Source organism: Aulonocara sp. 'chitande type north' Nkhata Bay, linkage group LG9 (genome assembly GCF_057382095.1).
Source record: "Aulonocara sp. 'chitande type north' Nkhata Bay isolate Kocher_YH1m ecotype deep benthic linkage group LG9, A_spYH_male_GT1.1, whole genome shotgun sequence".
In the NCBI taxonomy this organism is placed as follows: domain Eukaryota; kingdom Metazoa; phylum Chordata; class Actinopteri; order Cichliformes; family Cichlidae; genus Aulonocara; species Aulonocara sp. 'chitande type north' Nkhata Bay.
In genome coordinates, this window is record NC_141352.1 from 29068050 (window position 1) to 29091564 (window position 23515).

General features: G+C 41.7%; 2 protein-coding genes across 2 annotated transcripts in view; one reads left to right on the forward strand and one right to left on the reverse strand.

Annotated features, from left to right (window-relative positions):
• The window catches only part of LOC147322323 (uncharacterized), a 333216-nt gene that overhangs the window by 8161 nt on the left and 301540 nt on the right, over window positions 1-23515 (reverse strand). The window lies entirely within an intron of this gene.
• Window positions 1136-14139, forward strand: LOC147322324 (uncharacterized). Its single transcript, XM_086306884.1, has 4 exons — window positions 1136-1225; window positions 3984-4089; window positions 12086-12682; window positions 13008-14139. The coding sequence occupies exons 2-4, from the start codon at window positions 4072-4074 to the stop codon at window positions 13593-13595; spliced, it is 1203 nt and encodes a 400-aa protein (XP_086163010.1). The 5' UTR covers window positions 1136-1225; window positions 3984-4071; the 3' UTR covers window positions 13596-14139.

A 23515-nucleotide genomic window follows, 5' to 3' on the forward strand; every position in this document is an offset into this window, starting at 1 on the left:
GCTAAGCGTTTTGCATTTTGCATAATTTTAAAAAGTTTACATTTGTTCAGTAGCCTACTGAACAGCAGAAATCAGGTTTTCTTTTTGGAAGTAAGTAAAAGGGAAAAAAACAGCGACCGACAGCGCTGTAAACAACGGTAGACTTGTGCATAACAAGCAAGCGAATAATGCAGAAAACTGATTTTTAGACGGGAAACTGTTCTTGGAGTACAGAGAGAGACCACGAGCTGTGCATGAAGTGTGATTTTATCGTGGTGGAAGCAAAATAGCAAAAGTCAGAGGGAATTCATGGCTATGTTTATGTGAAGCGTAGTTTGGATCTTCTTTTGCTGCTGGTTCAGTCAATATTGTTTGGAGAGGTAAAACCTACAGCTTCAGAATCAGCGCAAAAAGGGCGTAAAACACAAGGCCCGCCGACAGATCAGAACCAGCGAGCTGTCGGATTTCGGCCCTAACCGTGTCCGTGCCGTCGGGTGAGAAAGGCCACATCTCACTGATTCTGATGTGTCGGCGGGTCCGCGCTTTGTGTTTACGTCTTTGTGCATAATAGCCTACGTGTATCTGCTGTCATTTACTGTTTTAGCTGTTTGGTGGTTGTTGAAATTTAGTGAGGTTTAACCTGAGATTCTGGCGTTTGGGGCAAAATAAATTTATATTAAAAATCGATTCAGGATTTTAATGAATCAATATCACGTTATCCAAGCTAGAATCGATTTTAATCGATAATCAAAACCCACCCCTAGTAACTGTGTAATCATGCTTATGTACATCTGGATAATGACACAAACTGTGTGGCGCTCCACTTTTTAATAAAGTAAAAGACATTATAGGATCTGTAGTGTTGTTTATTTATATTATGGTACTTATCAGTTGTGATATTTATTACTGTGTGCATACTTTATTAGAAGAGAAAAAAAATCTCTTCCTTGCTGGTTCCATCGAAGAAGAAATGCTCAAGTAACTGTGTAGCACGTAGGTAATCCAATTCCACAACACAGCGTGATGAGGGAATCAGCTGTGTTTTGCTGCCCATTTTATTTCGAATCTGGCGCGAACCGGCGAGCCAGTTCCTGAATCAGTCACGTGGTACGGACTGCCCACGAGGCCTTGAACGTCACTGCATACGTAATCAAAGCGAGCCTCGATACGCGCTTCACAAAAATTCCCCCGAGATTACTCGACACGCTTCGAAACTTCGACACATCACTACCTCTCACATCTAAAGGTAAGTGTCAAGGTAACTTTGAACTGTTCAGTCAATCTTGAGTTTATCGAAGTTTTCTGAAGGACGCTTTCTGTTGCTCTCTGTGAGAGAAGACCGTTAAAGGCGAGGCTCTCCAGAGTGTAGCAAAACAGGAAACCACAGCTGGGTGTGTGTAATGCTGGGCTTATGCTGGGCTTACACTGTGCGATTTTTGGCCCATTTTGAGCCGATTTTTGAGTCGTGCGACCGTTTTGGCGATCGGCCCGATTTTGGCCTTCATCGTGCGTCGTGCATCGCGTAGTATACGTGGGCTAATGCTGGGCAGACACTGCGATTTTTTTCAGTCGCGCGATTCAGCTCCTACTCAAACTGTACGTTGACTCGCAGGGGTTAGAAGTTCATAGGTCACGGTGCAGGGTCTCACACTATACGGCCCGATGCTCTGATGCGACCTGAGTGCTCACACTGTGCGTCCATAAAATGAAGGTTATAACGGAAATTCTGTCGCTCGCTCTCCCTCTCTGTCTTTCACTCACACAAACACACCACCACCATCAACTTTGCTAAATTGCTAATGAAAAACATTGATCAGGCAGCTGTGATTGAGCAGCAGTGTAGATCCAACTATTTTCACCGTTGTTGTGGTCGTGATAATTTTGTGAGGCCACATCGAAAAGGCTCGAATGAGCTTTCCAAAGTTCTACAAGTTGTGCTCCCATCGCTTGTGTCCAGATCACACATGTGCTGTGCCGTCTTTTTCGCTGACATTTGTGTTTGCGCGTGCGCAGTGTGACAAACTGCAGTGACACCCTGGTCAGTTCTTCTTTCATTGACTGAAGGGTACCAACAATTTTGTCCACGTCTACGGCGCTACTCCCTCGGACCGAGAAACCCCTCTCTCTCGGGCCTGGGTGACGGTATTGCTCTTGAGCTCATGTAGAGCACACTGTCCTTGCTAGAGACAGATGAAGGCGGATTCCTCTTCACTCAAGTCTTCCTCCGACAGCTGGCTTCACCAATTCACTGTTGCTGGCTGCAAAGGGTTACTACTCACTTGCAGGAGTGGCCGCAACCACTGGCAATAAGCTGCTCTTTATAGAGGACTCATGCTCGGGGAGACGTTTTCTGGTCCACCCTCTCTCCCAGAAGAGCCCCGGGAACGCTTGTGTCATCTTTGCATACCTCCACAATTACATATTGTTTAGTCTTTAAAAAAAAAATTGAGGTTTTCCGTGTACCACCAGAGAGAGACTAAGTACTACTAGTGGTATGTGTACCACAGTTTGAGAACCACTGTTCTAAACCATGCTGTGAAACTCCTGGGGACCACCCCTTAAGGGTGAGATTAAAAGTATATGTGTATGACTGAGGGGCTGCCCCTCAGATCTGCTCTGGGAGAAACATAAGAATGTAGAAGAGGTGAAGGGAGTGTGTTTTTAAAAAAACAAAACAAACAAATACGTTCGATAAAGTGCTTTCGGTTCGGTATGCATATGTATCGAACAATACAAAATCTTTTATTTGTTTTATCAACTTTTCTTCCAACGATGCTGTCTGTGTTGAGCGCTCAGTAGATCTGTGTTCGACTACCCCGCCTAGGCTGCACTGTCGAGTGCAGATCCACTGAGCGCAGCGCAAGCTAGCAAGACAGAAGCCAAGCTCGTTGCAATATGGCAACTGCCTCAACGCTACCCGAAATTGAACCTCCCCCACCTTCATTCAGATCTGGCGTTTGAAACTATCGTGATGTTCATGTGAAGCATGACCCTGAAGGTAAGCGCGTCATGGACAAAAGTAAAACAGTATGTCCGATGTGCCACGCAATGCTCAATTGGTGGGAACTATTGCGTTATCGCAGTTAGCTCGTTAACGTGTTGATGCCGTCCAGCCCCACGCACGGGGCGATCCATGGTAACTCGTTAAGGGAGATTTGCAGCGTTATGGCGTTAACGTCATTTTAACGAGTTTAACGCTGACAGCACTAGTGGGAACACAATGAATATGACTCCACATTTATGCCGACATCATCCTAGTGCAAAGACAAGTGGAAGCAGACAAAAACAACAAGCACACATGCCACAAACGTTACCAGAGTCATTTAGGCAGCCGTTAGCACATGATTCTCCTTATGGGGACCTGATATGTTTAATATGCTGCTGAGAGTATAGCCCAGAAGAAGCGTATAGAATAGCTTTTTTTTTTTGGAAAGAGCCATTTCTCTGTAATAAACTCTCTTTTCCAAAGATGAGTGATTCCTCAATCAGATTTATTTATTTATTTATTTTTGTTGTTTCATCAACATTAAATTTAAAAACTGTACTTTTGAGTTAAAATATATATTTATAATGTTAATAAATGACTAATTAAAAAGGCATGAACTTTTTTTTTTTTGTATCGAAAAAATATCGAACCGTGACACCAAAGTATCGAACAGAACTGAACTGTGAATTTTGTGTATCGTTGCACCCCTAGTTGGAGGTAAAAGTGCTATAATGAAAAACATTTCAAGAAAATGTAAAATAAATGTATTCCAGGATAAAACACAGCTGTCTTTGTCTTAACGCTGCAAATCGGTGTGTCGGCCCACTGGGCATTTGATTCTAATAACAGGCCTCAGTCTCTCCTGCTACTGGTCTGCATACTGCTAAATTTGGTATCGGTGCTCAAACCTTTTGTGTCTGTTTGCACACCTCGGGAAGCAAAAATTTGTTGAACATATGAGACACTTTGACTCTTCAGTGCAGTGTGGAGCCTAACAAAGATCTGTTTTGTGTCCCAGCTGATCAGCAGGAGGAGAAGAGTCTGACGGAGCAGCAGAGGAACATTTTCAGCTACTTGGACTCAGCTCAGCCACTACAGAGAAAACAATGAGCTCAACACAGAAGGTGACAGACAGAGCAGGGCGATATGACCAAAAATATTTATCACGATATACATTTGAAAATTTGCGATAACAATATAGCTGACGATAAAATTGACACTAGACAAAATACTTTACAACTCCACGACTTTATCAGTGCAAAAAAACCCCATCAATGTATTTTCACTTAAACAAGCAGCTGTTTTTTATGTGCATTAAAGTTATATAAAAATTTAACAGTGCAAATACAAATGCCTTGGAGCAAATGTCAGCCAATTTCCTCTGGAAAATCCTTTTGGTTAAACTGTCAGCAAGCAATTTGCATTTGCACTGTTAAAAATTTATATAACTTTAATACACATAAAAACAGCTGCTTGTTTAAGTGAAATTACATTGATGGGATTTTTAATAAAGTTGTGGATTTTTAAAGTATTTTGTCTCGCCTCAATTATATCGTCAGTTATATTATTATCACAAATTTTCAAATGTATATCGTGATAAATATTTTTGGTCATATCGCCCTGCTCTACTTTCATGTGTTACTGTTTAGGCTTAAATAGGTTTGATGTTTGGTGCCTTTTTCTTAATGTAAAAAAAACCCTCAGGTTACAATCAGACATTTTTCTTCACTGAACCAAGCTGGTCATTTTACCAGCTCAGCTCTAATCATATGACAGATAATTTATGGTATAAACATCTAGATGATGGGAAAGTGATGTTCTTGGACATGATTGTTGGGCTTCATTTCTGTACTGAACAGTCATTTTAAGTTTAGCTGGTAAATAACAATTAGCTAATGTTGTTCATGAGACTAAAGTCATCTCACTTTGGTAACGTAACTATAATATGGCCAATAATATAGTTATTATGTTAATCACTTCACTCAAAGACAAGTATCTTTGACAGTGTATATATAGATGTATCATATATAAGAGACAAATATTGTTCCTTTAATTTGTTGGCATTACTAAATTTGGCTCAATGCTTACATATCTGTGTAAAAAGCAAATGTACGAGCTGTGATAACTGTGTCTGATAGAATGAAGAGTAGACTGATATTAAATATTCCTTTATTGGGTGAGAAAATCAGACCATGTCATAACTGCTTTAAGTCACACAGAATAGACATCAGAGCCTTAAACAGGCTGACTTCTGCTAAATGGGTGAAACTGGGCAGAAAGTATACAAACACATAACATCCTTATAGAATATGATGTAACACTATAGATCAACTTACCTCAGAATATATAAAGCATATAAACAATTACAGCAATATGATGCAACAAACACAGCAGTGCTACTAATGCAAAATACTCAAAGCTTCATAGAACTGAAACAAACATTTATTTTTAGCTCCATTCTGCTGCTGATACATACTTTAGGTTTCTGAACATTAAACTTGTTGCTGCCTTTCATAGTGTGTAACTTGAAGGCCCTGAGTACTTTCTCCCACACTGAAAACACTGGGATGATAAAATTATTTGAACATTACCTAATAAGACTGATTCAGGACAGACAGTTAGTTATGTTAAACTTTCCTAGCAGTCCTTCACAAACAGGGAACAGTCTGTCTATTCTCTCCATCTGTCAGCTGCTGCTGGCTCTTCCTCCTCCTCTTCCTCACACACTGCTGAGTTTGTCTTGGTGGATCATCAGGGGTGCAAAGCCTCACAGATGATGTGCAGCAGTGGGTCCCTCAGTCTGTCCTCACTCTGGACACTTGCAGTTGTCACACATGGAAATCAAACGTGTGATAAGCTGCAGGATTCAAACACAAGTGTAACTTATAAACACATGTTCATACTTTTATTACACAATCAGAGAGAAAGAAACAGAGAGAGAGTGCAGGACAGACAGACAGGTGACAGTCTCAGGTGTATACACTGCTACAAAACAGCACAAGAGAAGGAGGATTTAGTGTTTGTGTTATTACGAGTGCTACACAAGAAGAGTTCCCAGATGGTGCAGTGGACACATGTGTGACTCCTGTGATTAAAGCATCTTTTTTTCAGCTTAACGAGTGAACCGTCAGCTCGTTCAAACACACGTTAAAGTGCGTTTGGCTCGACACCACCGAACAGAGGCAGCAATATAACATAGCTAACATTAACAGTGCAGTGAATCCTGCTTGTGCCGTGATATTCAGGACTGCAAACCGAGCAGCATCACTGACTTTCAGCTTGTTGTGTTTGTGTATATATGACTGACTTTAATTATCCACAAAATCATCACATTCTCTGTAAGATTAAGGTCGACTATTGAACAGTGAATATTTTAAAGTAAAGGCTTTAAAACCAAGTTAGTACAAACATCACTAATGTCACATAACTCTGCCGACATGTGGCCAACAGTAATGTTTTAATGTTCTTCATTGTTCAACATTTGCACATAAATAAGTGAAATAATATTCAGTACTCACTTTTAAAAGTTTACTCGCAGTTTTTTCGGCAAACTTATCCACATCCACCGCCGCGCTATGAAGTCTGGTATATGTTGGGGCATGAAGTTTACACTGACCCATCCTTAAAATTCAGGGAAATCAAGGACGCATTTGAGGCTGCATTTCGAGCAGCCTTTGAATTGGGACAGCCTCACTGTCGCTGTGACGCAATCGGCCTTATAATGCGGCCTTTAAGGCTGCAGACCCTGAATTGGGATACAGCCTATGTCAGGCTGATTGGGTTAGAATGGCAGACCTGACATGTTAAAAGGAGGGTGGTGCTTGAAATCATTGTTCTTCCATTGTTAACCATGGTGACCTGCAAAGAAACGCGTGCAGCCATCATTGCGTTGCATAAAAATGGCTTCACAGGCAAGAATATTGTGGCTACTAAGATTGCATCTAAATCAACAATTTATAGGATCATCAAGAACTTCAAGGAAAGAGGTTCAATACTTGTTAAGAAGGCTTCAGCACATCCAAGAAAGTCCTGCAAGCACCAGGATCGTCTCCTAAACACGATTCAGCTGCGGGATCAGAGTGTCACCAGTGCAGAGCGTGCTCAGGAATGGCAGCAGGCAGGTGTGAGCGCATCTGCACGCACAGTGAGGCGAAGACTTTTGGAAGATGGCCTGGTGTCAAGAGGGGCAGCAAGAAGCCCCTTCTCTCCCCCCAAAAAAACATCAGGGGCAGATTGATCTTCCACAGAAAGTATGGTGAATGGACTGCTGAGGACTGGGGCAAAGTCATATTCTCGGATGAAGCCTGTTTCCGATTGTTTGGGGCATCTGGAAAAAGTCTTGTCTGGAGAAGAAAAGGTGAGCGCTACCATCAGTCCTGTGTCAGGCCAACAGCAAAGCATCCTGAGACCATTCATGTGTGGGGTTGCTTCTCATCCAAGGGAGTGGGCTCACTCACAATTTTGCCCCAAAACACAGCCATGAATAAAGAATGGTACCAAAACGGCCTCCAACAGCAACTTCTTCCAACAACAGTTTGGTAAACAACAATTCCTACATAAGACACACAGGATTATAAGGGGCACCGTCGATTTTCAGAAAAATGAAAGGATTGATTTTAAGTGTGCCGTATTTTCCAAAAAACACGGTAATAACGACGGCCTGCTAGCATGCTCTACCACAAATAGTGCTTTGTTGTGTATCTGAAGGACGAAAGCTAAACCAGTTCCACACCACTGAAGTTGAAGCATTTTTACAAACCAATTCTGGTTCATCTGTTTCATTCAACGATCCGCTTTCACCCTTCTCATTCTCCGTCACCGCCATGCTTTTTCCTCCATGTGTGTGTGAAAACAAAAGCACTGCGCAAGCGTGTTTTACCCATATTCTATCGTAATATTTGAATTTCTTATTGTTTCCCATCATTATACCGGTATTACCGTATGGGGGTGCCTACTGGGGTCAGCGGGGTCACTTGCCCCTCCCTTCCTTCCCTCCCCATCTCCAGCTGCCTCCCTCTTCCCGCTCCACCACAACCACCCACACATGCAGGGCCTTGGAGTAGGGGTGTGTCACCAGGGTGCAGAGGAGGCTACCCCCCCCCCCCCCCCCCCTCTCTCCCCATCTGGCTGCCTCTGCCTCAATTTTATCCCACAACTTAGACATTCACATTACTCACACTCTCATTACACATACATATAGGATCTTGGGGGTGGGCACGCTACACGGATTCCAAAGTACCATCAGGGTGTATACCTCACCCCTGGCGTCGTTGCCCACCTCTCAATTTTAAATACACGTAGACATTGAGGGCTAGCAGGAGGGACTATGCGCTTACCTGCTGCTCTCTGGCAGGTAGCTCCATGCCCTCCTGGGTTTTAAATGCACCTTAGAACACAAATGCATCAACACTACAATGAGCGGGTGGAGGGAGGTTTTGGAGTCTTCTCTCACCCCCGTTCTCTGCGGCCTGCTGGAGCGGGGGGGCTAGAAGGAGGAGTTGGCCGTCCGACTGGGGTCTGGAGTATGGGGCCTCCCTGCTGCTGCGGAGTCGGGGCGGTCTGCCTCTCCCCACCGCAGGCAAAAGGGTAACACCACCTGGGTCTGGGTGCAGTTCCCCCCTCCAGGGGCAAGGGTACCTAGACCCGGTTCGTAGAGTACGCTTGGGGAGTGTGATCGTGTGTACAGCGTCTCTTTATGTCTGTCTCCACGTTGGTTGAGTGTGGAGTAAGTGCATATGAGAGCATGAGGGTGGGAATGGATGTTTGTATCTGTGTGTGCCTGTATGTCTGTGTCTATATGTCAGGTTGGGTATCAGACGCCACCTCTCTGGGGACATCTCAGGCCCTCCAAGGTTTGGAGGCCTATCTCCACCCACCACCACTTCCCCTGCCAGTGGCGGACTCCCTCAGGTGTCGGTGCGTTGGTGGTTCTTTGTGTCCGGGGATGGGCGTCCAGGTACACACCAGCTCACTCCTTGGCGGCCGCTTATCGGGGCTTGGAGCCTGGGGCTCGCTCGGGCCACTTCGGAGGTGGGGTGCCCCCGGCCTCTCGGCCTGGGGCTCGGTCACTCAGGCACGGCTGGCTGCCGGCGGAGCTCACGGGCTCGTCACTGCAACTCCCCCTGGCTTCTGCTCCGCGGCTGCTGAGTGAGCCCTCATCTGGGACTCTCCTCAGCTTTTTCTGGGACAGTGGCGCAGCTGCCCCTCTGTTGGTCTTCCTTGGTCTCTTGTGTTCTGGGGGCCTCTGGATGTCTGGAGTTTTGATCTCCTCCATACCTGCTTCATGCCCTGGAGGACGGGGCTGTCCTCCAGGGCAAAAAACAAGCGCGTCCATGCTCACAGGTGTACACACGGGTGATCACACCCACAAACTACACCTTTTTTGGCTCCTACCTCAAAGCACACTGTGTTCTGTTGATCTTATGAGCTGCACAATAATGTTTAACATTTAGTATTTACTGTCATATTCCCATATATCATTGTGATGTTGTTTTTTCTATTACTCTTGTTCTCTTCTGCTTGTTTTCTTTTTTCTTTCTCAACAGGTGATCCAGGTGATTGATATATGCATTTTTTTTCTCTGCCCATTCTGTTGGTTTTTGTTTTTTGCCCTTCTCCCCCGTCCCTCTTCTCAGCTGTTTCTCTTTCCCTCTTTCTTTCTCCCCTTCTTTCCCCCAGTCAAGTCTGTCCCATATTCAGTAAGTGAAAATAAAATAAACAATAAAAGGTGAATCAAATGGACCATTATGGCAAGGCTGGGATGGTCAATTTGGTAAAGTAAATCCGTTGGGCATCTTTCTTTGCCTTTAGACAATAATTCTGATGGCAAAAGAGCCAAACAGGACAGGCAAAAAAAAAAAAAAAAAGATGTTCATACTACACTAATATTGATAAAATGCATAATGAACTTTCTTGGCTTCCAGGCTAAAATATTCTATGGCTTACTTGTAGTTATAAAGAAAGCAATTCTGTTAAACACACCACATTTATTTCTGCTCAGCTGCAGTATCCAGATGAAATACATAATCATATTACAGTTTTCAACAAACTGCAATTTAGTAAATGCTCGAGTTAAAAGTAACTTTTGTAAAACTGTTATAGTTAGAGCAATTTTGAAGTGGAATAAATTGTCTTATAAAATTAGAGAATTAGCAACTATTCAAAACTTCAATGAACATTTAAAAGCTGATTTACAGAACTTTTAGTTGTAAATATTGTAAGAGATGGTTTGTTTTTGAAATTTGTGCAATGTGTCTCAATGTTATTGATATTATTATTATTATTATTATTATTATTATTATTATTGATTGCTTATGTTTTAACAATTGTGAAACCTCACTGTGGATGTAAGAGCCAAATTATGTGGATATCTTGAATCCACTTTATTGTATAATATTTTATGTGAGTATTTGACGTGAGACGAGCAACATGGAAGCTAATGGGGTTCTTTTTGAATAAACAAATAAACAAACATAGGATTTATTATCACTGAATAATTATGTATAAATCTATACAAACTATAGAAATATGCATTAGAAACAACAAGTGTGTGTGTGTGTGTGTGTGTGTGTACACAATCAGGAGGGATGGGCATGATTTTAGTGTTTGAACAGTCACGAATTATTATTATTATTATTATTTTTATTTATTTATTTATTTATTTATTTATTTATTTTTTTTCCAGCCTGATATTTTTATTAAAGTTTTTGCATCGACTTTTACAAAAGACAAATTGAACAATATGCCGTTTTCTTTTTAAAGAACATAAAGCAATATAAGACATACACTCCCACCTCATAATTATAGCAGTACCAGTGGGTGTACAAACAGAAAAAGGAAAAAATCCAATCTAATAATACTAGTAACAAACCCTAGGGTACAAGACAACAGTTCCTGAGTGTACAAGGGAGATGTGGAGAGTATCCAAAACCCCCACCTCCACACAGACACATAAAAACCAAAACGCACAAACAAAAAAAAAAAAAAAACCAAAAAAAAAACCCCACACATGATAAATGGTCAACTTAGTTATAGGGATAAATCAATTCTGTTAGAGAAAAGAAATATGTATAAAGTAGTTAAATAAATACCATCATAGAACGCAGGCACAATAGAATCCATATACTTAAACTTAGGCCTCTTACTTGAACATAAGATAAGAAAAAATAAAATATGATAGAGTCTGAGCTGGCTAATTGGGAGCATTGCGAGACCGCAAAGTCTGAACATGATCAAAAAAGGGTTGCCAGGTCTTAAAAAATTTGGCCGTAGACCCGCGCAGGGTGAATTTAATCTTTTCGAGTTTGCTAAAATGCAGAACGTCTCTGATCCAGATTTCCCAGGATGGGGCAGAAGGGGACTTCCAACATAGCAATATTCTGCGTCTTGCCAATAAGGTGAGAAATGCGACCAGATCCGCTTGAGGCGTCGGCAAGGCAACTGAATCAGGAAGAACCCCAAACAAAGCAGTTAAGGGCACAGGTTGGAGGGTTAGCTGGATGATCTTAGATAAAATCAAGAAAATATTAATCCAGTATTGTTTGAGGGATGAACATGACCAAAACATATGCATTAAAGAGGCAGGTGTTTGATGACAACGGTCGCAGTCAGGGCTAAGATTGGGGTATATTTGAGCTAGTCTGGCCTTAGTCCAATGTACACGGTGCAGAATCTTACATTGAATCAGCCCATGTTTGGCACAGAATGAGGAGCCATGGACCCGGTAAAGAATTTTATCCCAAGAGTCATCCTGAATCACACACCCCAGATCCTGCTCCCATGCCAATTTAATAGCCGAGATTGAAGAGTTGCCAAAGGAACATATTCTCCCATACAAACAGGAGATCAGGCCCTGTAATGAGGGCGGAGGCAATAGAAGGTTATCAAAGTCATGATAAGAAGGTCTAGATGGGAACTGAGAGGAACGAATTATTTTTAACAGCAGGTTGGATGTAATGTGTTAGAACTACCAGCAGGTGGGGATAAGAGACCTTTAAGGTGTTTGGTGCCACACTCCACCTTCAGGTTTAAAACTAGTGTTAATGGAGGGAGTTTGAAGGTTGAGTTTGTTCCACGACTGCATTTCACTCACTGCCTCTGTTTGTATCTCTGTCACTGCAGGACCAACATGGAGCGAGAAGTCGGCGCTCTCAGGAGGCCGACAAACCTCACAGAAGAAAGGGAGAGAAAAAACACACCTGTGACGAGTGTGGGAAGGGTTTTACTTTGAAGGGTCATCTAAAACAGCATCAGGTCATCCACACTGGAGAGAGACCGTTCAGCTGTGACTTGTGTGGAAAGTCTTTTTCCTTGAAGCGTTCCCTAAAAACACACCAACTCATCCACAGTGGAGTTAAAGCGTACAGCTGTGATCAGTGTGGCAGAGCTTTTACTCACAGTAGCAGCTTACAGAATCATCTAGTTACCCACTCTGGAATTAAGGCATACAGCTGTGACATCTGTGGAAAAACTTTCAGCCAGATAGGGAACCGAAATACACACATACGCATTCACACCAGACATGATGTGTACTGCTGTGAACAGTGTGGCAAATACTTTGCTACAGACACACAGTTACAACAACACATGTTTACCCACACTGAGGGACGACCTTATAAATGTGACCTGTGTGAGAAGACTTTTAAATCTCCACATTACCTGAGACGACACCAACAGATCCACACCAGAAAGAGACTCAACAAGTGCAGTTACTGTGAGGTATGTATTTATATTGTTATCTTGTCATTTTAGCCTGACTGTTTGGAACAACTCTGCTCATTAAACTGTGTTAGCATGTTAGCAATTCTACTGCATGGAAAAGCAGCTCTGAGTGATTATTCAGATTTTCATGTCAGTTATGATTTTAGTATTACTGTAGTATTATGGTGGTAGTATTGTAGTTATTGCAGCCCAGTAAACTGAGTGTGTTAACTGAAACAGTCAAATGTAATTGGACGTCTGCAGAGATGCTCTTTATTTCAGGCGACGTTCAGGATAAAAATGTTGAAGGACTGACTTACACTGTCTTTGTGTCTTTGTTTAGAAGCAGAGCGACACAGATGGATCCAGTTCTCAACCCTGTCATCACCGTGGTGGTGGGAAAGACTTTCATTGTGACCTTTGTGGAAAAACTTTCAGTCGACGAGACACCCTCAAAAGACATCAACGTAGACACACTGGAGACAAACTGAAATACTGCAAAGAATGTGGGAGAAGCTTCACCACATCACATCACTTAAAACGACATGAACTGATTCACAGTGGGGTTAAAAAGCACCTCTGTGATCAGTGTGGGTCATCCTTCACCACTGCAGGTGAGCTTAAAACACACAAACGTGTCCACACAGGAGAGAAACCATACAAGTGCAGACACTGTGACAAAAGCTTCTCAGATTCATGTAATCGTAACAGGCATGAACGTACACACATGGAAGGAAACTACAGCTGTGACCAGTGTGACAAGAGCTTCAGGAATCTCAGATCATACTCCGAACACAAACGATCCCACGTTACTAATAAACTGTTTCACTGTTACCAATGTGCCCAAACATTCACCTCATTGTCTGCTCTGTGCAAACATCAGCGTGATCACTCAGGGCTGAAATCCACTCCCATCACTGGATCACAGTGAATCTGCAGAGACAGAAAGATCCTCTGGTTTCAGTGTCAGACTCAAAAAGCTTGAGATCAGGCTCCACAGAGTTCAGATAGAATCATTTAAACTTGTGTTGAACTGAACTGGTTGCTGGGCTGAACTTCTACATAATACAGATTTACATGGGATCTTATTTTCTGTCGTTTTACTGAGTCAGTTTTGTCCTTTTTTCTCTGTCCTGGTTTTGCTCGTCTGTAAATAATTGAAACTCAGTCAAATAGTTCATTGTTCTCCAGCAAAACGTTTTGGAAACTCATGTTTAACCTTTAAACTCTGACATGTTTTAGCACACAAGGCTTCATCGGGGAGTTCACTCATGATTGGACCATGAGAATAAAGGTTTTTAGTTCTTTCAAAGAGAGTCTTGGAGGTGTTTGATGTTTCTGTTTTTTCTACAGAAAGGAAGAAACTATTTTTCTTGCTTTATGTAGTGTGGAAGTTTTTAATGTTTCTTTCATCTGTGATGTTCTTGAATGTGTTGACATGAAGATGGTACAAATAAACTGTCCTTTTAGCTTCAGCTCCTAATTTATTCATTATTTATGGATGTAGCACAGCAGCAGTTTCTTGATTAACACATGGAGGGCTCGGGATCTGATGGTAAATAATGTTTTGTGTCCTTGTACACATCATACAGCTCAGCTGTTCCACAGATGTCAGGTTTACACAGTGGGATGGTTTGTAAGAACGCAGCTCTCCTGTGGATAAATCCTTACTCTTAGCCTCAGGACCTCACACAGTCCCAGCAGGTTTGGTCAGAAGATTTATCCCTTATATCAAAACGTCACAGAGTCTCCTTTGCTGTGTTGTTTTCACAAAGAAACGTAAACTGAAGACCTGAACTTACAATGTTTTAATTAGTTTAGCAGATTCAGTGTCTCCATGTGCTGCTGTTGGTAGAAAGCCGGTTAATGCTGAAATGAACTGGCTGCATGCATCTCTGAATGTAAATTGGTGCACTATTAATAGATCACTCTGGAACGGTATCATCTCACTAATTTGCCCACTTAGTAAATCTCACTCATGGCCAAGAAATTGAAATAAATCTTGTTTCCCTGCTGGATAGTGATCCACTGTAACTCTGCTCCTCCTTCCTGTTTAGGATTTCTGTGGCTGAAGTAGAATTCCCTCCATCCATCACTTATCCCAGCTAACCCAAAGTAAAAGAAAGTTTTGCTCATCTTAACAAAGCATTACAATAATGGGCATTACCAATGCAAACTGAATAATACAGAAGATAAAAGAATAGACTTTGATCAGTTAATAAAGCTCATGATCTTGATTCATTGTGGCTGCTACACAGATACTTCTGGGTCACTTCTCTCAGTTAGGAACCTTCCTCACCAAAACTGACTGTTGGACCACACCCCTGGTTTCATGAGAAGTTGTTTCAGCCATGATTTCTCTTCCTGTATTTCAGAGTAAAGACTGAAGTGACAAATGGAAACATGTTTAAAAAACACAATGTGAGAGAGACGTTGAGGTCCTTAGAAGTTACCCTGGGTTTTTCTGTCACCCTGCTAGATGTTACACACCTTGTTATTGGACTGATTTCTACTGCTGGACTACTCCTGGGGAGAGTAACAATACTCTTACTAATTAGCTCCCTTTCACACCTTTGGGGATATTTATTTTTGTGCTTGCAGCGCTGTGAGCCAGAACAGCGAGAGAAAAATCTGCAACAGCAACGAGCCGAATGCTTAAGTGAATCCCAGCAGCTGCACATGTGCTCCACTGATTTAGAGGATATCTTTGCTCTGGATTTACAACACGCACAACAAACTTGTAAGCCCTAGTTCAGCTCCCGAAAAATATGCTTAAGTTGTTCTTGTGTCCAACAAAAATGAGTTCTAATATGTTTTATTTTTAATGGTACTGCATTGAAGTTAGCACAATTTAAATTCCAAAAATTAATAAACTCTTAAATGAATGGCATCTTGACGTGGACTCGGTGAACGGCTTAAAAAACTAATACATTGTTTTACATCTGTGTTGCTACCCTACAATCCATCCTGCTCTGTATTAAAATTTATAGCCTGTTTAAAATCTAAAACGTAACATTGTCCGTAGCCTGTTGCTGTACCACTGTCCTGTTTGAAATGTAATGAGAGAAACTGGTTATTTTGTCATATTGCATGTGCTGATATTTAACCCAAGGTACTAACTAGCTAACTGACTGGATTCCCATTAACCTTATAACTCCTGTTTTGTGTGTGTGCGCGTGCGTGCGTGCGCGTGTGCGTGCGTGCAGAGAGACAGCCTGGTTCATAATGGATATGAGGAAGTTTATTCAAAAAAAGAAGCTACATTTAGGTAAAGGTGTAAGGTCAAATTATCCTTTATTAAGGGATAATGTTGGATCAGTGTTTCAATATTTATATCCTTTATTAGATGTACGTACATGTGGTTTGGTTATTTGTCTTTTGGTTGAAAGTACATTGAGAGAGGACGTTTTTCTTAGTACTCTTAATAGTATTTTTTTTTTTTTTTTTATCTGATTGAATACAATCTATTTGTGTATGACTGTCAGTCCAAAGAGGGAGAGAGGAAAGAGGGGAACCTGAGGAGAAAGTACAAGGTCAGGAAGAACCAGGTAAGAAAACAGACGGGGAATACTAACAGGCAAAACAGAAAAAGAAAAAAAAAAAACTAATTTTACAATCTGGAAGTTGTGTTCTCCCTATATTAAAGCTGTTATACAGAATCTGCAAAACAAACTGGGTTGTCAGCCCTGGCACTGCATTACTATATTGAAATTCAGTCAGAGGAAAAAACTTTGCCAAAAACTTTTTGAAGCTCAAGAGTGAGGCTGGTGTCATTCCAGATATGTTAACATTGTACAGTCTTCTGGATAATCCGATCTTCCCCACACTGAAAACTGTTATTCAGGTTGCCCTAACAAACCCAGTTAGCAGCTGTAGCTGTGAGAGGTCATTTAGTCTCTTGCGTCAGCTCCATACCTGGCTGAGAACGACCATGGGTCAAAGCAGACTCCAGCACCTGGCTGTGATGTCATCTGAGAAAGAGATGCTTGAGAGACTTGACCACCAAAATGTGATAGACAGGTTTACCAACCTCAAGGTGAGGCGACATAGGTTAAAAGAAAAGAAAAAATCTGCAGGGCCATAGTAGTATCTGCAGTAAAGATCTTTTAATACATTGTATACATTGTACCATAGGCCATGGTGTCTCAATTTTTCAAATTTTTGTAATAATATTTTGTACACTCTTCTATTTTTGGAGTGTATTTTTTTTCATGTATGTCTGTATTATATTATACATACACTTTAAAAGTGAATCTCTGTCCAAAAAATGCACCCAGTTTACCTTTTACTGACTATGAGCATCATTCATTATTCATTATTCAATATTTCATATATCAAATTATATTCGAATTGGTGATATGTTGTGGCGAACAAAGACCAAACAGTAAACCATGATTTAAATCAACTCTCAGGACGTACCACAATTCACAGATCACATTTACTTGGTGGACCGACACATCAAATTCACCAGGGAGGATATGAAAAGTGGCAGGTTAGCCTTCTTAGACTGTGAGATTTCCATCAGTAATGGGGGACATCTAAAAGCTGACGTGTATCGTAAACCTACACATACGGATCAGTATCTAAGGTTTGACTCTCATCATCCACTGGAGCACAAACTGGGTGTCATCAGGACGCTACAACACAGAGCGAACACCATCCCCACTGACACAGCGGCCAGGGAGGCAGATGAACAGCACATCAAGAAGGCCCTGAGTAAATGTGGTTATCCCAGCTGCACTTTTGTCAAAGCTGGAAAGGCACCTAAAGAAAGCTCCGGCCGATCCAGGAGAGAAGGACAACCGCTGCCTAAGCGAAAGCCTGTAGTGATCCCATATGTGGCAGGAGTATAGAGCAGTTGAGACGCATATTTCTAAACACCGGGTCTCTGTGGCTTTTAAACCTCAAAAGACGCTGTGCCAAAAATTGGTCCACCCTAAGGATCGGGTCCCTCGACACAGAGTAACATAGTGTACGCTGTTAAGTGCCAGGAGGATTGCCAGGATTTATACATCGGGGAAATTAAACAACCTCTGGTGAAGCAGATGGCACAACACAGAAGAGCGGCCTCGTCAGGCCGGGACTCTGCAGTCTATTTACACCTACAGGCCAGTGGACACTCTTTCAATGATGAGGATGTACACATCCTGGACAGGGAGGAACGCTGGTTTGAGGGCGGAGTCAAGGAGGCCATTTACGTGAACAGGGAAAGACCATCTCTGAATCGAGGAGGGGGCCTAAGGGTACATCTTTCGCCATCTTACAATGCTGTGATTGCAGCCATTCCCCAACTCTCTGTGAATGGTACTCATGGACATTGATCAGTATTCATTGATCAGTGGGTTTTGGTCAGTGGTTGATCAATGGTCATGAGAATTTGCATAATTAAGATTAAGGAACCTCCCAGCCCATTTTTCCTTCAGTGGGCTGGTTTCTGTTTATAAGATTGGGGAAACCTGCAGTCAGCTGAGACTGAAGAAGTCACTTGGATGAGTGACGAAACGTTTCTCCCACAAAACGCTACGTCCAGATGAACAGAATCAACTTTTTGGAGATTTACTTTCCTGGATGATTGAGAATGAATCAAGAAGAATAAATCAATTTACACATCATATTCATATGAGTACGGTCCTATTAACCCTCATGCTGTACAGCAGCGGTCCCCAACCTTTTGTGCGCCACAGACCGGTTTATGTCGGACACGGACCGGCCTTTAAGGTATCGCGGATAAATACAACCACATAAAATGATCCAACCAAGACAAAAACTGTGGTATTTTGTAATTATAATAATAAACGTAAACACACTGTTTAATTGTGTAACTTTATTAGCAGCGTCCTCCTGAAAATGCGCCAACATTGAGAGTAAAATCCTCCTCTCTGCCGCTTAATGCTCTCTGGTCGCTATGGTAACGACTACAACACGGGAAAAGACCCGGGGAAACCGAGTTAATGATAAAAAGCCTGAAATACATAAATTTCATACTGAAGCCTTAACTCCTGTGGCCTGGTACTAAACGAGGCTGAGGAGAGGAGAGCAGGGAGAGGATGGACAGACTGTTTTCACTTCTAGAAAGATTAGTTCCCAAATGAGTTATGTATTGAGAAATTTATTTATTTGAATATATTTGTTACATTGTTATATGTGTTGCATTAGTTAAAAGGTTTTATGTTATTAATAAATTGATTCAAACAAAATAATTGTCACTGAATTCAATTTGATTTACAGGCATTTTTAACATGTATGAACGTAACGCTAACTTGGAAGAATATTACATGGATATTTATTTGATAGCAATAAAGTAAATAACAATAACAATTAAATAAGAATATTTCAAATACACAGTATGTAAAGATGGAAAAACAATATTTACAGTTGTTCACACAGGATCAACCTGTTCCTGGACCGTTTTTTGAACAACTGTAATAGATTACAGGAAATCTCTGACAGTGTTGCTGAATCTGCCTGAGCAAGATCAGACATGGATGGGGTGCTGCAACTGAGACCTGCGGTTTGTCTTTTCTGGTGTGCGAGTGGAGAATCACACAGTCTGCAAAGAGAGCTTTAGGATGCTTCCTCCCACTGTCCACTGCATCGTCCATCCACAGGGTTTGCAGGGCTGGCTCAATCGTGGCTGCCACACCACTAAGATGTTTTCAGATATATGCAAGCAGGAGTGTCACGGCTGGGGCAGCAGTCATGTGGTGGACCCAAGATGCAGATGGCAGTGGAGATGCGAATGGAGATTTATTTACAGCGAAAATAACAAAGGTGGGGGCAGAACTGAACATAACCCTAAACTGGGAAAAACTAACAAACAAACCTGAAAAACACAAGGACAGCGGGAGATGTACAGAGGGGGCAGATGAAGAATGCTGGGCAGAGAGACATGGAAAAATACAGAGCAGATGTTGAGTAGCACAGAAGACTCACGGAGAAACACAGACAACGGGACGAGGAGCACAGGCAGACACTCAGTATAAATACACACACCAGGTAATTAGGAAATGAGAGACAGGAGGGCAACACACCTGGGAGAGATCGGAACAGAACAGAAACCTAACAAATGGCAAATCATAACACAATACATACTCAGAATAAACAAAAGCATAAAGAAACACAAAACACTGAGTCGGCAGACTCAGGACCATGACAAGGAGATGGTTAAATGCTATATTATTAGTATAATACTTGTAACTCTGGAGCAGACAACAGTCGGATAAAGTGCTATGTAAAAAAACAATCAAACAAAAGATTAGATTCTATACGTTTCAAAGATATTTAGTTTATATATTTTATATGATACAGTACATGTACGGGCAGGAGAAAGGATCATCGGCGCCCCCCCTGCCCTCCGTCCAGGATCTGTACCTCTCAAGAACCAGAAAACAGGCAGGGAAAATCATCACAGACCCCTCACACCCTGGACACAGATTTTTTGATCTGCTGCCCTCTGGCAGACGGTACAGAAGCCTGCAGACCAGGACCACCCGACACAGGAACAGTTTCTTTCCCCTCGCCATCTCCCTTCTTAACGGTTGACCTGTCACACTGCTCCCACTGCCAGACTGCAACTGCACCTTATGTACATTCTGTAGTATTCATTCCACCTCATTTCATTTCTGTATTTTATGTATATAAGTTTAGATTAGTTATTTATAGTTGGTTTACACAGCTTTGTGTATGTATGTGTATGTATGTGTAATGTGTGTGCATATAGACACGTGTGTGTGTGTGTGTGTGTGTGTGTGTGTGTGTGTGTGTGTGTGTGTGTGTGTGTGTGTGTGTGTGATTTACATTGCTGTGCTTGAGAGCCTCCATCTGCCGGAACCAAATTCCCTGTATGTGTCTGCGCATATACTTGGCCAATAAACACGATTCTGATTCTGATGCGTAAGAATGACCGATGTTGCGCCATAAAATGATCGTCTACCAAGAACTGATTTCCGGTTTTTGCCCTAAACTGATTGCTTGTATTTAACCTGTTATAAATAACTTGTTGGTCTATAATACGTGAAACATGTGTCAAATGTATTCCTCATTAATGATATCAAGTCACTTTGAGCCACCAGCAACATTCCTGTAACAAGGTAGAAGCTGCAATCAGTTGTTGGCAGTGACTTTTATATATCCTTTATTTATCCAGTTCAAAAACAATCTTGTTGACATTATAAATGTATTTTTTATAGGTAATCTGGTCAAGAAGACAGCAGACAGTGCAACAAATATATCAGTTGTACTTACATTATAACCAGAGTTAAACCAACAGTGACTTTCTAGCAAAAGTGTGAGGATTATAATATAGGTAATAAAAAGACACTGTGTATATCTGTCTAATGGTGCTTCTTCTTTTTCCTTTCATGTCACCTTCTCTCTTTCACCACCACAGGAATCACAGATATCAGATGCAGTAAGATGAACACAGCTTCAACCGTCTGTTTGTTGAAAAACAGTAACGTGACCGCACCGCATTTTCTTGTTAGTAACGGTAACGGCGTTGTAACGATAGAAAGAGTAATTAGTTATATTACTCGTTACTGAAAAAAGTAATGCCGTTAGCTGCTTATAAACCACTGAATCAGGTACGTTCTAAATGGGGCGTTGTGCCAAGATGGTGGAGTGAATAGATGCTCTCTACCGATTTCTGCACAGAAAATTTGTGAGCAATGGTAAAACCTCAAATTTATGCTGCTAACACTAACAATTCACTAAACAAGGGAAGATACAACAATCATAAGGAAAGAAGCAGAAAAATGCCAAATCAGAAAGAAGCAAAAAGGGGTCTGGACAGTTCCAAGTCTAAGACAACGCCTGAGAATGCTAACAAGGAGAATGCTACGCCCAGCAACGTGCTAATGGATAGCCGCCATAACTACGCAGCTACTGCAGTAACACTCACGTTAGCCAAAGAGGAAATGAATGAGTTCCCACCTCTCCCTCTTAACCTCTTAAATCACCAGCTCTGAAGAAGGTGATGTACGAACGCAGCTCTGACCCAGTTGATGTAAACCAGATAATTTCCAGTTTATCGGCACTAATAAACACCAGGTCTGATAACATCGAGAGCATGGTGAGAGATAATACGATAAAGATTGAGGGTCTCAAAAAGACGATTGGTCTCGTGTGCGCGGAAATGAAAGACATGAAGGGGAAAGTTCGCGACCTGGAAAAAAAAGTCACTAAAGAGGAAGGCCGGGTGGACAACGGCCATCAGAGAATATCTGAGCTGGAAAGATATTCCAGGAGTTGGAATCTCAGACTACATGGAGTCAAGGAGACTGAGAAAGAGGGCGTAAGGGGAAAGGTGATAGAGATATGCCGATCTGTTCTGGCAGAACAAAATCACAGGCTGCCTGATGCCATCGACACCGACTTGGAGCCAAGTGCCAAAATAGCACCAGACCCAGAGGCATCATTGTGCAGTTCACCTCCCACGTCTACAGGGATGCTGTATGGAAAGCAGCCAAAACATCCCCCTAGCTGCAGGACAATCATTGTTGGGGAGTAATGGAATACATGTACCGCCTATACGTATTTAAAATACAAAATATGAGTAACTGTATTCCGTTACAGTTACAGTTTAAAAAGGTGGTATTTAGAATACAGTTACTTTGTTGAAATAAATGGATTACTTTCCTGTTTCATATTGTCGCAGGTCAGGACTGTTTGGGTTTTGTTTGACAGCTACGTTCTGTTGTTCCAGGCGGCAGCGTTACGGTTGCCATGTTTACAGGGTGACGCTCTCTCTCTGCATGTTTCCTGGGTGAGAGAGCGCCTTTTTGTTGTTGTTGTTGTGCTAAGCTAATAGACAGAATGCTACTGCTCTGAAGAATGTAGCATCATGGGCAGTGTAGTCCGTGCTGCAGGGAGAATGGACTGCCATACTCGTTATGTGTCTGTGAGCGAGGGAGGGAGAAAAAGGCGAGTGGAAAAGTACGAGCTGTCACCGAGCAAAAACGGGAGCTGGAAGCATGTAAATATAATAATAACCACTGCAGCCAAGAAGAGTGCCTGACGAGCCCAGTTGTAAGTAAGCTATTAAGACTCGACTGTACACCGTGTTCGTGTTTTCCTCCGAAACAATAAGTTCCGTTGGAGCAGCCTTTCAACGCCTCTCTCTGTCCCTTGCAAGCAAAGTTGATCCAGACAACAAAGTAAAGCTAGTTTTCAGCTACCAACCCGACACGAACCCGACGTATTAGCCAGAGGTCCCTTTACTATGGTTCGGACCTTGAGAAACAGTAATAAATCACAGCAATAGCACATTCATGTAGTTGTGAAAGCATGATAATATATTAAGTAATCCAAAGTATTCAGAATACGTTACTGTCATTGAGTAATGCAACGGAATACGTTACAGAATACATTTTGGGGCATGTATTCTGTATTCTGTAATGGAATACATTTTAAAAGGAACCTTCCCAACACCTAGGACAATCACTACCTTTGTTCAATAATTAGACACAGTAACAGTACTTTCATTACAGTAAATATATATGGTTACAATAATAAAACTGAAAATGATAAATTACTTGACTCCTTAGAAGAAAGAATTAATTTCTGTCTCTCCAAATACCCAAATTCAATCCTCTTAATTGGTGGAGACTTTAACATCTCTTTAGATAATGCAGTAGATAGATGGTCTCCAGGGCAGCAATCTTCATACAGTGCAAACTTAAAAAATTTCATGGCAAAATTTTATGTCATGATTATTTGGAGAGAAAAATGTCCAGATGATAGACTTTTTACCTGGAGCAATAAGACAGGATCCAGGCAATCATGTATTGATTTCTGGCTTGTTTCTTACTGCATTGATAAAGATAATATTACTGTTTTTTGGTTTTTTGGTTT

Bases quoted from the DNA above. Each gene is read 5' to 3' on its own strand.
- LOC147322324 (XM_086306884.1), top strand. The intron at 12,683-13,007 runs GTATGTATTTAT...GTCTTTGTTTAG, and splicing joins ACAAGTGCAGTTACTGTGAG to AAGCAGAGCGACACAGATGG.